The sequence below is a fragment of the Trichosurus vulpecula genome, chromosome 4 (assembly GCF_011100635.1).
Source record: "Trichosurus vulpecula isolate mTriVul1 chromosome 4, mTriVul1.pri, whole genome shotgun sequence".
NCBI lineage: Eukaryota > Metazoa > Chordata > Mammalia > Diprotodontia > Phalangeridae > Trichosurus > Trichosurus vulpecula.
In genome coordinates this window covers 425,853,728-425,871,676 of record NC_050576.1, presented here as the reverse complement: position 1 = coordinate 425,871,676, position 17,949 = coordinate 425,853,728, and the positions used below count along the sequence as shown (strand labels likewise).

The 17,949-nt window shown below is 36.1% G+C and overlaps 1 protein-coding gene across 1 annotated transcript in view; it reads left to right on the top strand.

The window, feature by feature from the left end:
• Positions 1-206: 206 nt before the first annotated feature.
• HS3ST3B1 (heparan sulfate-glucosamine 3-sulfotransferase 3B1) overlaps positions 207-17,949 on the top strand; it is a 58,655-nt gene continuing 40,912 nt past the window's right edge. Inside the window, exons 1-2 of the mRNA XM_036755823.1 lie at positions 207-257; positions 484-941. Coding sequence (XP_036611718.1) covers positions 207-257; positions 484-941 — 509 coding nt within the window. The remainder of the gene's footprint in view (positions 258-483; positions 942-17,949) is intronic.

The window sequence follows — 17,949 nt, the reverse complement described above, 5'->3', positions numbered from 1 at the left end:
GAGAGGATTTTCCAAGTGAGCTTCTTGCTTGCTCAAGTTTGCCCGGGGAAGCGGCGTGGGCAGTTTAAGAGTTCTGAATTATTCTGGGAAGCCGTTTTTTTTTTTTAACACAAAAACCACTTTTTGTAAGCGGTTCACTTGGCTTCTTAGCCCCAGTCACAATTTTCTTGATTCAACTTCGAAGGCGCCTTTTCTTTCCCGTCAAAATGTCAAGAGCGGCTAAAGCTGTGGCTTTCACGCCTTGGGAAAGAGCCTCAGTAGGAGCTGCAGCAGCTCTGAAGCTTTGAAGCCTGTCAGTTAAGTAGGTGTTTGCAAGTGCTTGAGAAAAAAGAGAACTCTCTAGTGCTTGGTCTAGGCAAGCAGGAGAGGTAGCAAGGGGAGTGCGTCCCGTTGAGCCATGCCCCTCCCAATGCACATAAGCAGCGTACGAGCCTAAGCGACAGTAACTTTTGCTTCAATGACCCCAGTCCTTTGCTGCCTCAGGTGAGAAGGAAACTCGTACTGTTGTTCACCATGCTGTGCCTCTGGCTTTATATGTTCTACTCTTGCTCAGACTCCTGTACGTCAGTGCGGGGCCTAGTGCTGCCAGGCACAGCAATCCGCTTGCCAGCAGAGTCCCAAGCCTCTATAACATCTGCTTTGGCTCCAGACGCTATAAACCCCAAGATACTGTTTGGGTTGACACAGGCTCCTTCAACTGTAGTCGAGGTTGAGAGACAGGAGGAAACAGGTCGGGTACTTGCTGATTCCGCCAATCCACTCTCTAGCTTCTTCAGTGGTTCTGCCAACAAGAAACTGCCGCAGGCAATCATCATAGGGGTGAAAAAGGGTGGCACCAGGGCGCTGCTGGAGTTCCTACGGGTGCACCCTGACGTGTGTGCAGTGGGTGCCGAACCCCACTTCTTTGACCGCAGCTACGACAAGGGGCTCACCTGGTACAGGTAACTCAGACTTCCAAACTTAAAGGGGGAGGAGGGCAGTAAGTAGAGTGGTATCGGATTGGGGTGGGAAAAGGGGGATTGACTTCCCAAGGGCAATGCTGACCCTTCTTTGCTCCAAACGGAACGATTGGGCTCGATAGGTGACCAGGGAGGTGCAGTTCTGGGTCGAAGAACACTGTTCAGACAGCGCTAACTGGAGATCTGTTGGAGGTGTGTTCTCCAGGAACACACTCCTCCCCCTTCCCTTCCCTCCCTCCTTATGCCAGAAAGAAACCTTTTAGTGTAGCTGATAACCCTCTGTATTTCTGTGTGGACCTTTCAAGAAGCCAGAGAAAGGTGTCTTGCTGGTAAATTGGTAGAGTGAGAATTTCAAACTGGGACAACGTTTAATAGAGCATTCTCTCCGCCTAGAGACACTTTTGCAGGAAAACTTTACCGAACGCTGCAGAGTTTGTCCCTTTTCACAATATTAATTTCAAACGTAAATCCATTAGAAAAAAAAAAGCCTTTAATTGAAGGAGAGAAGGAAGGATATTTCTGCAATCGCACAGTTGGAATGAGCAGCAAGCTCTCGGACTTGGAGCCTCATACATTTTATAGCTGGAGTAGTGGAGTAATTGTTCCAACTGTTCGTTAAAATCGTTATTCATGGCTGACGTGGGAGTTTCGGAGATCCCCCTGGAGTCTAATGGGATGTACCTGCCCCAGACCAGATTTCGGGATTCGTCCCTGGCTCAACAGATGCCTTGGAACCTGCAAAAGGCGTCTGTTTAATAATTTGGGTTTTGTTTTGTTTTAAGATAGTTCTTCTGACAGCCTTTGAGGGGGTTTTGAACCCGCTTTTCTTCAGCCGGGAATCCTGGGTGTTGTTTGGCTCTGACTGTCGGTGGACAGCTGCCACTTCTTGCAGTCTGGAGCTGACTGTTCGAAGCAGCTCAGAATATTCCTGTGTGGAGCTGTGCTGGTCTCTGTTGGAGAAATCGGCTCATTGCAGCCGAGGGCTCTTCACATAAGAAAAATGAATTTAATCCTCTGTGAGCTGCTTTGAATTAGTTCACAAAACCACGAAGCTGACGAATATAAACTCACTGGTAAGCAACTTATGAGCTTTCTTTTCTAAGCATTTTGTGGGAACTCAATAACTTCTTGGTTGTTGGTGGATTAAGAAACATGTTTGTCTGGGTGGTGCACAACCATTTTCAGGCTCCTGAGGCAGAAGAAACCTGGGTGAACTTTGCGTGATTTAGCCGACAGACAGCCTGGTTCACTTGAAATGACGCTTCCCTGTCTCGTCTCCCCGGTCCTCTCCTCCACTGGCTTCGCTGACCTGTGTTTCGGGGCTCCTGGAGTAGGTGCTAGATTAGTAGAGGAGTCCCAGATGGCTTAAGGATCCCACCAAACTGCACTCAGCCTTTTCGTGAGGACTTGATTTGCAGAATAAGGAGATGGATAGTGGGAGAAATGGAGCCATCGGTCTGACAACACGCAGATTCCACAACTTGAATCTTGTAACTTGAATTTCGCCACTCTGTCCAATTGCCTCGCCACCCTTCCATTCACCCTGATTCTAGCAGAAAAGAGGGCCCCATTTCTAGAGACTGCGTTGTCTGCTTCTCTGGTCGAATACTGCGCTGCATCCAAATTCTCCCACTGTGGCAACTTGCCCCCAGTTTTCACTTCTAGACACTTCCAGAAGCAAGAGAAAGGCGCAATTTAAACCCGTTGCCTCTCCGATCCTTTCCCCTATGACTCCTCTCTGTTTCTCTGAAGCCCTGTGAAGGCGGAGTGGGGGTGGGGGTTGGGTTCGGAGGAGAGGGAAAGATGAGAAAGAAAGGGTCATAAATGTAGAGATTTTGGGGCTGACCCTGAGGATTAAAACCCCCTTCTCCTGCTCTCCCGCTTTACCTCCCTCTCTTTGTTACTTTCATCTTTAAAACAAACAAACAATGTAGACACTATAAAATATTTGGGAGTCTATTTGCCAAGACAAACCCAGGGCCTATATGAACATAACTATGACACACTTTTCACATGAATAAAATCAGATCTAAATAAATGGAAAAATATCAGTTGCTCATGGTTAGGTCAAAGTAATATAATAAAAAAGACAATTTTACCTAAATTAATCTATCTATTCAGTGCCATACCAATCAAACTACCAAAAAATTATTTTACTGAGCTGGACAAAATAATAACAAAATTCATCTGGAAAAACAAGAGGTCTAGAATATCTAGGGTATTAATGAAAAGAAATGCTAGAGAAGGTGGCCTAGCCATACCAGATATTAAACTGTACTACAGAGCAGCAGTCATCAAAACTGCCTGGTACTGGTTAAGAAACAGGAGTGTGGATCAATGGAATAGGATAGGTACACAAGTAGGAGAAATCGACAAGTTTAGCAATAAACCCAAAGAGGCCAGCTTCTGGGCTAATAATTCACTATTTCACAAAAACTGTTGGGAAAATTGGAAAATGGTAGGGCAGAAACTGGGCATAGACCAATATCTTACGCCATATACCTAAATAACGTCAAAATGGGTTCATGCTTTAGGAGTAAAATCTGATACTATAAGTAATTTGGGAAAGCAAGGAATAGTTTACTTATCAGATTTATGGAAAAGTAGAGAATTCATGACCCAACAAGAGATAGAGAGCATTACAAAATGCAAAATGGATAATTTTGATTATGTCAAATTGAAATGTTTTTGTACAAAAAAAGCCAATGCAACAAAAATTAGGAGGGAAGCAGAAAACTGGGAGAAAATCTTTGCAACTTGTATCTGTGATAAAGGCCTCATTTCTAAAATATACAGAGAACTGAGCCAAATATATAGGAATACAAGCCATTCCCCAATTGAGAATTGGTCAAAGGATATGAATAGGCAGTTTTCAGAGGAAGAAATTAAAGCTATCTATAGGCATATGAAAAAATGCTCTGGATCACTACTGATTAGAGAAATGCAAATCAAAACAACTCTTAGATACCACATTTCTCCTGTCAGATTGGCTAAAATAACAAAGCAGGAAAATGATAAATGCTGGAAAGGATGTGGGGAAATTGGAACATTGTTACATTGTTGGTGGAGTTGTGAGCTGATCCAGCCATTCTGGAGAGCAATTTGGAACTATGCCCAAAGGGGTATAAAAATGTTCATACCCTTTGACCCAGAAATACCACTTCTAGGGTTGTATCCCAAAGAAATCACACAAGTGGGAAAAGGACCCATATGTAGAAGGATATTTATAGTGGCTCTTTTTGTGGTAGCCAAGAATTGGAAATCAAAGGGATGCCCATCAATTGGGGAATGGCTGAACAAGCTGTGGTATATGAAGGTAATGGAATACTATTGCACCATAAGAAATGGGGATGATACGGACTTCGTAACAACCTGGAAAAACCTACACAACATAATGCTGAGTGAGCGGAGCAGAGCCAGGAGAACATTGTACACAACCACAGATATATGGATTCCGTGAGGACCAACCCTGACATACTTCGCTCTTCTCAGCAATGTAGGGTGCAAGGACAACTCCAGGGGACTCATGATGGAGAATGCTATCTTCATCCAGAGAAAGAACTGTGAAGTTTAAATGCAGATTAAGGCGCACTTCATGCTTGCCTTTTTTCTTCTCTTTTGTTTTTGTTTTTGGGTTTTTTTTTTTTTTGTTCTGTCTCTTCTTTCTCATGATTCATTCCATTGGTCATAATTTATCTCCACAACTTGACTAGTGTGTAAATTAATTCAATGCGAAGTTATACATGGTAGTTATATGAGATTCCATGCCATCTTGGGGAGGGAGGGGGGAGGGAGGGGAGAAAATCTGAATCTCAAAATTATGTAGAACCATGTGTTGTAACCTAAAATTAAAAAAAATTAAAATTAAAAAAAACAAAAACAAACAAACAAACAAACAATTGTTGAATGTCTCCAGAGTTTCACGTTTCTTAAGGAAATAAGAGAAAAGAACCCTTCCAACAAACTTCCTCGGCAGCAATTGCTAGCCTTGTGTGGGATTAGCATTACTAGCCAGCCAAGAAGATTCTTTGAAATCTAAAGTTTAGATTTTGTGTGCGAGAATTAGCAGAACAGCGACCAAAAGCTTGGTAGTTCAGAGGTTTTAGAGACCACTGAAGGAATTCCCTGGATGAACATTCATGAAATTTCTAAAAGTGCGGTTGCAAAATTTGCCAGTCTGAGTAATTCCTTTGAGTCTGGTCTGAAAAATAATAAATAATTAATGTAATCATAGAAAGAAAGAAAAAAAACTTTCACCCATCTGTGCAGTCCTGAGCAAAATTTAATTCTGGTTTGCAAAAGATTTTTATTCAGAGCCACAAGTAATCATCTCATGTCTTTATTCACATTCTCTGAAACCTTAGTTTAATCCCTTGTCAAGAAGCATGCCCACCGGTATCTGTTTGTACAAGTATACGCTTGTGTGTTTGTAATTGTTGGTTTCTCTCATCAGCTACTTTTACCGGGTGGCTGGTAGTGGTCAACAATCTATCTGTTGGCCTACACCTCTTTCCTTTACCTTACTTCTCCAACCCTAGAATCTCACCGAATTTCCACCTCCCCAGCCCTAACCTGAAGTTAAACTCTTAGCCTTAGGAAATCACATCGGAAGTAAAGCTGCCAGCATCTTTTTATGGATTGTTAACTGTAATATATTGAAGTTTGGGTAAATACATAATCTGTTTGTATTCATGAAGATCTGATTCAGGAAGCAAAACTTTAGGGGAAGTCTGCCTCTCAACTTTTAGGGTAGAAATATGTACACATGCAAAGTTTTCAAACTTCAGCACGGCTCTCAAACTTTGTGTGAAAGGGGGGAAATGCTAGTACTGCTTCTTTGCTCCTTACTGGATAACCCCATCACAGCAATTTTACTTCTAACTGTTCAGTAAGTTCATCAGTTCAACAAACTTCATCTAACGATTGTTTTTTAGCCTTGAGAGTAATGCGTGGAAAGGCATACAAGAAAATTTTTTTTATTTATTTTAAGAAAATTTTAACATTCTTCTGAAACTACTACACAAAACTAATGAGTAATGTTATACCAAAAGCGAGTGAGACATGCCACAGAGTATAAGTTTTAAATGGAGAATTTATTAGCCGACGACCATTCGGGGTCTTTTACCCAAGTCAAAATGGCCCCGAGTTGGGGTGGATGAGTAGCTTAAATAGAAAATACAGGGTACAGTGGTGAATCATCTCTTGGAATTTTTACAGACCAGGTCACAAGGTGGTCCAGGGGCACAGGGACAGATCAAGGATTTTGACAGGTTATCGTTCAGTGGGATGATCTTATCTATTGACATTCCTTGGAGGAGTCACAGGGCCCCAGGGACATTTGCTATATGCTGAAGAGGTCTGAGTCTTTCTGGGGGTATTGTCAGAGGCTAGGGGTTTTCTCAGGGGTCTCCTTAGCAGTAACTGATTTTCCAGTACCACAGTAAAAATGCCAAAGTGGTGAGGAACACAAACTGCAGGGTGATTTCTGCTGAAAGTATAGCATTAGAAAAAAACAAATTGCTTTTTGCACTGTATTATTGAGCCCAAAATGTAAACGAAAATGGAACTTTTTCAATTCCAGACCTGCAGCCTTACTACATTTTCCACACAACTTTTAGTTGATTTTTAAAGTAAAAATTACACCTATGATAGTCTATTTTTGTTTGAGATCAATTGGCACTTGAATACACAAAAGTTTTTGTTGACTACATTCCTGTATTGTTATCTTTGCCCAGATTGCAGTGGGAAGATAACATCTTTTAAAGAAAAGTAAATAGTGCCCAATGGGAATAGGAATTTTGCTTATAGGCAAGCAATGATACCATTAGCCACTTCCAGCTGTTCCTTTGATAGTTGTAGTCTTAGGTTCTACCTCCTACCCTGATCCTTTTGCTTGAAGTTTTGCCACAGTTCTGAATCATCTAATTATATTTATAGAAACCCACCAGATTAAAGGAAATTAAAAAAATATATATGTACACGTGTGGGTTAACCAATTCAGAAAAGTCACTGTTTGAAAATGTTGTTATAAAAAGACATCAAAACTTAAAAAAAAGAGGGTGGGGGAAGGACGTCAATTTGATTAAAATGTGGAATAAATTATGGAAGGGGCAGTCTTTCCATGGCCAAAAAAAAAAAGCTAAGCCTTGATTTACATAACGTTTGTGGTGTGTGCGGTGAGTGACTAGAATAGCTAGGTAAGTAGATTTCATAGTTTATAACAATCGCAATTGTAGAACTAGAAAAGTAGAGGTGTGCATTGTGTTGAGTTTAATAATGGTTCCACATGTCATAATGCAGCACCATTAACTTAAACAAAGCTGATTAAGATGTTTGTTTGGAGGCTTCCCCCCTTTATTTGGCTTGGGTTTATGACCTTATCTGTTGGTACAGGACCATTGAAAAACAAACAAACAAACAAACAGAAAAACATAGTCCATCTGCCACAGAAGTAAAATTTCTTTTAGATTCCTCTGTATTTACTTACTAAGTTGATTATCTTCAGCTTTAAAAAGTAGCTAATTATGATGTCTTTTTTTGGAAATGCATTTTAATTTTCAAATACAATCATATACTCTGAGGAGTTTGACCTCTTTCAATAGCCTTTATAATGTGCAAATGTGGAGAAAGGAAGAATTCTCACATCATTCATTGAATATTTTAATCATTAATTAGATAAGTACATGTTGAATTGTTTTCAATTAACCACATAAAGTCCTTAGTACTTTTTCTTTGATCTTTCTTCTAGCCTTGAATCAGTTTAGCATTTTCTTTGTGACTTTCACAATTAGAATTTACATAATGGCATGTTTTAAGATAATAGCTTCTAATGAATGTTAATGATTTTGAGCGCTGTTTGAGAATCAAATTGTCCAAATATACTCTGAAAATTTTTGATACCACTCAGGACCATATTTCAATCTCCCTTCTTTCCTAATTTTTTAGCAGTTAAAAAAAAATAGTGAGGCTGAAGTTTTATAACAGTATGGGTGAAGTAATTGAAACCTGTTATTATTTCTATATGTTAAAAACTGGTTTTATTTTTTTAATAGTTCTCTATTTTTATGTGGTTGAAATAGTGGCTATTTCAACATGTTTATCTCTTCCTTTTATTCATTTTCTTTGAATAGGAATCTCTAGAATCTGTTTGCAACTAGAATGAGGATTAAATCACTCTTTAGTTTCATTTCTGTCCATAAAATGATTAAAATCAGACAAGTCATAAAATGACAAAATTTATTCCTCCAGCATAAAGACTGTGAAAGCACAGAAAATTTACATATAAGCATATTTGTATTTTCAATTTTCTCTTTTTAAGGTCAGGATGTGTATGTAAAGTTAAGATTAAGTGACCAATTTTTAAACTTCTTAGAATTAAATCAATCATCAGTTAATATCAATCTTGCCCTAAATTTAAAATCCACACTCAATATGCTCAGTAGAAAAACTTTAACTCTATAAGTAATATTTTAACAGATTTCTTTAAAATTAGTTTTTAAAGAGTAATATACAAAGAATTTCACCTGAAAATGTAATAGCTAAAAATTGCAAGCTGTCTTCTACATCTTAATATCATTACGCATTGATAAAACTGTTTTCCTTTTCTTCCTTGATGACTTCCAAAATCCAGTTTGCAAACTATCCTACTTTATACATTAAGGGAAATGCAAGATTTAATTTGAAGTAATTAGCACTTTACCAAGTTTGGAATTTAAACTAAGTATGCAACTCACTTCCCAGCTTCTGAGAGAAGACCAAAAAAACACTACATTTATTTATATGTAGCCATTTGAAATAAAAAGCAGTATGTGACAAAGCAGAAGAGCTGTCAAGATTTATTAGGAAGATAGGCTAGCATGTGTTGAACTTTGTTTTTCGTAAAATGATTGATCAATCTTTTATAAGTTCAGGGGGAAATAGTACATAAATTAATCTAATCATATATTTTCCTACATATAATTACTATATCCTTATTTTCTTACATATTTTTCATACATTTCCTACTTTGAATTAGACAACACTTAATAGCAACTTATTTGTTTTAGGAGAGGAAAATCCTGAAGTGCATGCTTTAAGTGATACATAGTAACTGCTGTGAAATCATAAGTTATTGTACAATACTTTAAAAATTGAATTCAAAGCCTACATTTATCTGAATACATTTTTAAAAGACATCTGTTCATATTTTTTTTCTGGAGTTCTTTGTTTTTTGAGGAGGGAGGTGAGGCAATGGGCTTAAGTGTCTGAGGCTGGATTTGAACTCAGGCTATCCTGGCTCCAGGGCCGGTGCTCTATTCACTGTGCCACCTAGCTGCCCCAAAATATGCATTAATCATTTTTTATGATTAGCTACACATGCATTTTTGTTGTTGTTTAGTCATTTTCAGGCATGTCTGATTCTTCATGAACCCATTTGGAGTTTTCTTGGCAAAGATACTAGAATGGTTTGCCATTTACTTCTCCAACTCATTTTACAGATGAGGAAATGAGGCAAACAGGGTTAAGTGACTTGCCCAGGGTCACACAGCTACTAAGTGTCTGAGGTCAGATTTGAACTCAGGTCTTCCTCACTCCAGGCCCAGAACTTTATCCTCTGCACCACCTAGCTGCCCTTCAAGAGTTCTTTCTATATAGTGAATGAGAAGATTCTCTCTGAAACTGTTTTTATCCTTAATAGCGGAAGTGGCATTTACTAAAAGTCTTGTAACCAAAATATCAGCAGCTGTGGATCACTTCAGTATATTAATTTTTTTTGTAGACTAGTTGTGTCTTTGCTTTACTAAGGGGAAGCTCAAATTAATATTCCCATTAGAGGTAGTATAATGCACTATTCTTCCATTCTGAAGAGAGAAAATATGCTTAAAGCAGATAAAATTGTAACAGAGGTAAAATATGGGGGGAGGCAGGTGAAATATTTGAGGATCCTGCTAAAACAAACTTCACAAAAGCATAATGCATGAATTTAAAAAATTAAATTTATTTTTGGATTCTCATAAAAACACATTTCTTGCTGATTCTTAAATTGCTTTTGCTTTTCAAAAGAAAGTTTACTTGGATTGGAGTAGGATAGGGGAGGCATTCCTACAATGTGAATCTGCATGTATTTCATTTTGGATTAGGGTGGAAAAGAAGGGCTAAGTTATGAGCATCAGTAAATATTGATGATTATATTTTAGGGAAATTTTCACCTTGTGAGGACTGGTCATAATAATAATACCAGGATAATAAAAATATACTTTATTGCATCCAAAACTTGGGTGGTTGCATGTCACTAAATAGATGATCAATAAATTCTATCATTTACTTTTCTTTACAGACTTTTCTTTTGTATTTGCCTCCTACTTAGAATAGCTATATTAATTTATTTTGCTGATATCTTAAATCTCTTTTTTGTAACTTGAGAGAAATAATAAATATGATGAATAGGCTATAAAAAGTTGCTTCAGTGTTTCTGAGTCAATAGTTTCAGCAGTATCACTATATTATTCAGGCTTATAAAAATAGGTTTATTATCTGGGACTGTATTTAGAGCTTGGTAACAATAAGTATTTTAAGAGATATAATCTCCCTTCTCTCATGGTGACTTTAAGCTGATAAAAATCTGTTATTGCCACAAACACTTTATTCTGATAAATTCTTCTCATTATTTTAATATCGTTTTGTTAGATCAAGCAACTTTAAAAAAGATTAACCTTTATCCTAAAATTGAATGTATGTCAAAGTGAGAAAAGTCTTTCTTGGTAAGGAGGCGTACTTTTTAAAAAGAAAATCAGTTGACTAACAGTTTGGTGGGCATGACCCATACTGAAACTTCATTGCTTCTAAAGGGTTTTTAAAAAATTATTATTTACCATCATTAAACTTGCGCAGAAACCTGATTATTATTATTAGTAACTCTTCCCCCCCCCGTGTGTGTGTGTGTGTGTGTGTGTGCGTGTGTGTGTGTGTATGTAAAACAACTAAGAAATGTATTATATAGGATAAGGACTCGGGAAAACAACATAGGAAAGAGTAGACAAAAGAATAAATAAGGAGGTGAATTAGAAGATTTCTCTCACACATAGAGAACATGACATGCTTTCATGTGTTGGAGAAAACACCTTTTTTATTTTCCTACTCACAAAGTTCTAGATGCAAAAGTATCCAGCATGGTTCAAAACAATGCCCATACATGTTCATTTTTAGTAGCTCTTGAATATATTCAGGTTTCAATAGACCTGAATCATAATAATGTGGAGTTGTGAAGGAAATGGTTTCCCAAGTTAGACTGGGACCTTGTAATCAGTCAGCAACATCCTTGTATTTGAATGAAATTATTTCATTCAATCTGGGGAGAGTTGAGCAGTTCAGACAGATGGCTAAGATTATTTCTCTTTGGGGAATGGGGGACTGTCTTAGTTTTTGACTCTGTTCCAAGAATGTTATGATATGACTAACACATGAACTCCACACTTTTCTTAAAGGTACTACATTGTTTGCCATGATCAGATTTCACAGCCTCACCTGTTAAGCTAAACTTTCCAAAGTTACCATGACTTGGGACTGATTTACTTGAGTTCTGGTATTATTTAGAGTGATATTTTCTTTTTGATATCAACAGTTTGGTTGTCTCCTTGTTCTTATTGTTTTTCCATCAGAGTAGCTGTTTATTCTATTATTTTAAGAAGAAACTCACCTCCTAGTTGTATTTATCACTTTATTTCGTAAATTTTCACTTAACCAATAACTTGTTTGATTTTTCAGAACTTCAAATTTGGTGTTTAGAATTTTTTTCTTTGCTGCTTTTTAAATTGCATGCCAAATTCATTATCTGTTCTTTCTATCTTTTGTGGATGAAGGAATGTAGACATACAAAATTTCCCTTAAAGATTGTTTTGGCTACATCTAAAAAAATTGGTATCTTGTCTCATTGTTGTCATTTTCTTTAAAGAAATTAGTTTTGTTTCTATGATATGTTCTTTGACTTATGAATTGTTTAGAATTAAATTAGTTTCTAATTGATTTTTTATCCTAAAGGCCCCTTATTGAATGTAATTTTTATTCCTTTGTTGTCAGTAAAGGATGTGTATAGTAGTTCTCTGTATTTGTCTGTAACATTTTATGCCCTAGTAAATGGTTATTTTTGTAAAGGCGCCATATTCAGTGGAGGAATTTTTATATCCTTTCTCTTCCAGGCCCAATAAGTCAGCCTCACAAGAGTAACCAGGAGGCCACAGAGAAGCATGATGGTGTAAAGCAAAATCATATACATGCTTCCCCTCTATGGTAAAAAGATTACCCACTGGCCTCAAGTCCTTGTTCAGCACTCCTCAGTCCTCACGTAAGTCAGCTCTGCTACTGGCAGCTCCTGCTTCAGCTTCGGCTGTGGCTGTGGCTGTAGCTGTACCAGCCTCTGGCTCCAACAGAAGCTGTTTTTAACCATCCGGCTTCTGCGGGGGTGTAAGGTACGCCGGGAAAGCACAGGTTCTTTCGATCAACTTAAGCAAGGGAAGCAAGGTGAAGGGGCCGACAAGCTTACTCCAGTCCAACATACAAACAGCATTTAATTCAGGGGAAAAAGCCAAACTAGTCAAGGGCACTTGTTGACTAAGTGCTAAGGAGCCCATTTTTGGTTACCAACACAGAGCTGTTGCTGGGAGCATTGGTAGCAGTTTAGGGGCAGAGTGGAGTACCTGAGGTCAAGCCCCAAGATGGAGCTCAGAAAACAACAGCACAAAAAAAAAACCCCTGAAAACATCATGACTCACACCCCTGGACTAGAGCCAGAAATAGCTGCTTAAAAAAAAAAACGAGTAAGTAAAATAGAAAGAACCAAACCAAAGATAGTTACTATGGTGATAGAGATTTGCATTCAAATTCAGAAGACAGTGAAGTCAAAACAGCAATTTCTTTTTCAAAGAAAAATGTAAAATGGTCACAAGCCCAAGAAGAGTTCTTGGGAGAGCTTTAAAAGGACTTTAAAAATCAAATAAGAGAGGTTGAGGAAAAATTAGGAGGGAAAAACGAGTAAAGCAAGAAAACCAAGAAAATTATCAAAATAAAGTCAACCAATTGAAAGAAAAGATCTAAAAGCTTGTGGAAGAAAACAATTCCTTAACAATTAGCATTGTGTAAGGGCAAGCTAATGACTTCATAAGACACTGAGAAATAATAAAACAAAAAAGAAAGAAAAAATAAAAAAGAATTGGAAACATCTCAGAAAAACAACTGACCTAGAAAACAGAGAAGAGACAGTATAAGAATTGTTGGATTACCTGAAAGTAATGATCATAAAAATTAGTCTAGACACTACACTTCAAGAAATTATTAAGGAAAAAAAAATTATTAAGGAAAATTGCCCTGAAGTTTTAGAATTAGAGGGCAAAATAGAAATTGAAAAAAAAAATCCACCGATTACTACCTGAAAGACATCCCAAGATGAAAACTCAACTTCATTTTGAAACTTCCAGGTCAAGGAAAAAATAGTACAAGCAACTAGAAAGAAACAATTTAATTACTGTGGAGCTACAGTCAGGATAACACAAGATTTAGAAGCTTTTCATTAAAAGACCAAAGAGAATGGAACATGATATTCTGAAGAGCAAAGGAGCTTGGTTTCCAATCAAGAATAACCTACCCAGCGAAGCTGACTGTAATCTGGCATGGAAAAATGGATGTTTAACAAATTAAAGGATTTTTGGTATTTATGAAGAAAAGACCAGTATTGAATGAAAAATTTTACCTACAAGAATTGGGAGAAACATTAAAAGATAACGATGAAAGACCAATGATAAGGGATTAAATAAGGTTTTGCTTTTTTCTTTTGCAATTTTTACAATACTTTTTACAGTTTGCTGTTTACTTATATGGTAAAATATTATCTGTAACTCTTAAGAATATTACCATTATGTAAAAACAATAAGTAAGTGAAAAGATCTTTCCCACCCATTGAACAGGCTTCAGCTGGGGCTCCATATGGGGCCAACCAATGGAGGTCATGGTCTTCTTTGAGGTCATGAATTTTGCCTTAATGCTACACATTATTAGGGTAGTTTGAAAGAGCATTCATAGATAGAAGGCTTGTGGTTGAGTCAAGTATGATGGGATGATCCTAAAAAATAAAATTGGGTAGGGAGAGATAAAATAGAGCAATTATCTCATATAATTGAGGCATGAATGCTCCAGTGGAGGGCAGGAGGGGTTGGATGGCTGGTAGTAATAGACCCTTATTTTCATAGGCATATACATCTAGAAGAGTTTGAAGTCTTCTTAACTTACAGAGAAATAGGAGTCCCTTAATGGAAGAACTCTTAGAAGGGGGTTCAGGTTAAGAAATAAGAGGACAAGGGGATAAGACAAGAGAAAGAATCATAAAAAGGTGTGCAGATCAAGAAATAGGAAGGTAAAGGGAAAGGATTAGGGAAGGATTCTTACAAGGGTGGGGATTAAGAATCGAGTGGTCAGAAGTAAGTTACACAATTGAGGAGGAATAGAGTAAAAAAGAGGGAGAGATGGATAAACAGTGAGGGAAAATGTAATGGAGGAAAATGCACAAATAATAATTATAACTTTGAAAATGAATGGGATGAATTCACCCATAAAATGGAAATGGATAGCAGAATAGATTAAAAATCAGAATCTGAAAATAATAGTATTTACAAGAAACACATTTTAAAATGAGAGGTACACATAAAGTAAAAATAAAAGGCTGGAGTAGAATTTTTAAAAAGGTGGGGTGGCAATCATGATCTCAGATGAAGTTAAATCTAGAATAGATTTAATTAAGAGAGATAAACAGGGAAACTACATTATGAGAAAAGATATCATAAATAGTGAAGTAATATCTATAGTAAACCTATATGCACAAAATGCCATAGTATTGAAAGTTTTAAAGGAAAAACTAAATGAGTTACAGGTGGAAATAGATAGTAACACTATAACAGTGAGGTACTTCAACCTTCCCCTCTCAGAACTAGATAAATCTAACAGCAAAAAAATAAGAAAGAAGTCAAGGAGATAAACAGAATATTAGCTAAGCTAAATATAAGAGAACTGAGAACTAAAGGGGACCAGAAAAGAATATGCCTTTTCTCAGTGGTACATGATATCTTACAAAAACGATCATATATTAGGGCATACAAATTTTACAGTTAAATGCAAAAAAGCAGAAATATTAAATGCGTCCTTTTCAGATCATAATGCAATAAATTTTATTTAGTAAGGGACCATAAAAACCCAGATTCAAAATTAATTGGAAACTAAATAACTTAAATTTAAAGCATAAATGGATTAAAGAGCAAGTCATAGAAACAATAAATCATTTTATTAAAGAGAACGATAATGAGACAACATGCCAAAACCTATGGGATACAGTAAAGCCAGTGATAAGAGGACAATTTATATCTCTAAATACTTACATTAATAAAATACAAAACAGTAGACCAATGAATTGGGTATGCAATTAAAAAAAACTAGGAAAAGAACAAATTAAAAATCCTCAATTAAACACTAAGTTGGAAATCGTAAGAACTTAAAGGTGAGATTAATAAAATTGAATATAAGAAAACCATTGAATTAATAAATAAAACTAGGTATTTCTTTTATTAACAATAAAACCAATAAAATAGACAAATAATTGGTTAATATGATTTAAAAAGAGAAAGAAGAAAACCAAATTACTACTATCAAAAATGAAAAGGGTGAATACACCACCAGTGAAGATAAAATTAAAGCAATTATTAGGAGTTATTTTGCCCAATTATATGCCAATAAATTTAGCAATTAAGTGAAATGGAAGAATACTTACACAAATACAAACTGCCCAGATTAACAGAGGACATAGAATATCTAAATAAACCTATATTAGGAAAAAGAATTGAATAGGCCATAAATGAGCTCCCTAAGAAAAAAGCATCAAGACCAGATGGATTTACAAGTGAATTCTACCAAACATTTAAAGATCAACTAATTCTAATATTAAATAAATTATTTGGAATAACAGGCAAAGAAGGAGTCCTACCAAACTTCTTTTATGAAACAAATATGGTGCTAATATCTAAACAAGGAAGAGCAAAAACAGAGAAGAAAATTATAGACCAATTTCACTAATGAATATGTGTGCAAAAATGCTAAACAAAATACTAGCTAGGAGGCTACAGCAATATGTCACAAAGATTATTGTAACCAAGTGGGATTTATATCAAGAATGCAGGGCTGGTTTAACAGATTGCATCAATAACAAAAGTAACAAAATCGCATGATTGTTTCAATAGATGCAGAAAAAGTTTTTGACAAAATACAATACTCATTCCTATTAAAAACATCTGAAAGGATAGGTATAAATGGATAAAAAGCATCTAAAACCATCAGCAAGCATTATTTGTAATGGGGAGAAGCTGGAAGCCTTCCCAATAAGATCAAGAGTGAAATAAAGACGCCCATTATCACTAATACTATTCAATATTTTATTAGAAATTCTAACAATAACAATAAAAGAAGAAAAAGAAATTGAAGGAATTAAAATGGGCAATGAGAAAATAAAACTATCTCTTTTGTAGATGATATGATGATATACTTGGAAAATCCTAGATATTCAACTAAAAAGTTAGCTGAAACAATTAACAATTTTAGCAAAATAACAGGATATAAAACAAACCTACATAAATCATCAACATTTTTATGTATGCCAACAAAACCCTGCAAGAAGAGATAGTAAGAGATGCCCCATTTAAAATAACCACAGACAGCATAAAATATTTGAGAGTATACTTGCCAAGACAAACCCAGGAACTACGTGAACCGAACTATAAAACACCTTTTATACAAATAAAGTCAGACTTAATTACTTGGAGAAATGTTAATTGTTCATGGATAAGCAGAGCCAATATAATAAAAATGACAATTCTACCATAGCTAATCTACTTATTCAGTGTCATCCCAATTAAATTAACAAAAAATTATTTCATAGCTCTAGAAAAATATTAACAAAATTCACTTGGGAGAACAAAAGGTCAAGAATATCAAAGGAATTAATGGGAAAACTGTAATAGAAGAAGGTTTAGCAGTACCAGATCTTAAATTAAATTGAAAGGCATTAATTATCAAAACTATCTGGTATTGACTAAGAAACAGAAAGGTGGATCAGTGGAAGAGAGTAGACATACAATACACAGTAGTAAATGATTCTAGTAACTTTGTGTTTGACAAATGTAAATATTTAAATTTGGGGGATAAAGAAATCACTATTTGGTAAAAACAAAATCATTGGGAAAAGTGGAAAGCAGTCTGGCAGAAATTGGGTATAGACCAATATCTTACACCATTTACCAAGAAAAGGTCAAAATAAATACCTGACCTAGATATAAAGGGAGATAGCATAAGTACATTAGAAGAACATGAAACATATGATCTATCAGACTTATGGATAGCAGAAGAATTTGTGAATAAACAAAAGAGAGATAGCACTGTGACATGTAAAATGGATAATTTTTTTTATTATATTGAATTAAAAAGTATGAGTAAAAGCAATGTAGCCAAGATGAGAAGGAATGCAGAAAATCATGTGTATGTGTGGGGGGAAGATTTATACACACTTTCTCAGAAAATAGTCTCATATCTCAAATATACTGGGAACTCTGTCAAACTTATAAGAATGTGAGTTGTTTCCCTATTGGTAAGTGGTCAAAGGATATTTGGAAGAAAAAAATCAAATCCATATATAGTTTTGTGAGAAAATGCTCTAAATCATTATTGATTAGAGAAATGAAAATTAAAACAACTTTAAGGTATCATCTCACACCTATCAGATTGGCTAAAATGATAGAAGGGGAAATGATGAATGTTGGAGCAGATGTGGAAAGATTGGGACACATATACTATTGCTGGAACTGTGAACTGATTCAATCATTTTGGAGAGCAATCTGGAATTATGCCCAAAGAGTTATAAAATTGTGTATACCCTTTGCTGTAGCAGTACCACTATTATGTGTGTTTCCCAAAGTGATCAGCAAAA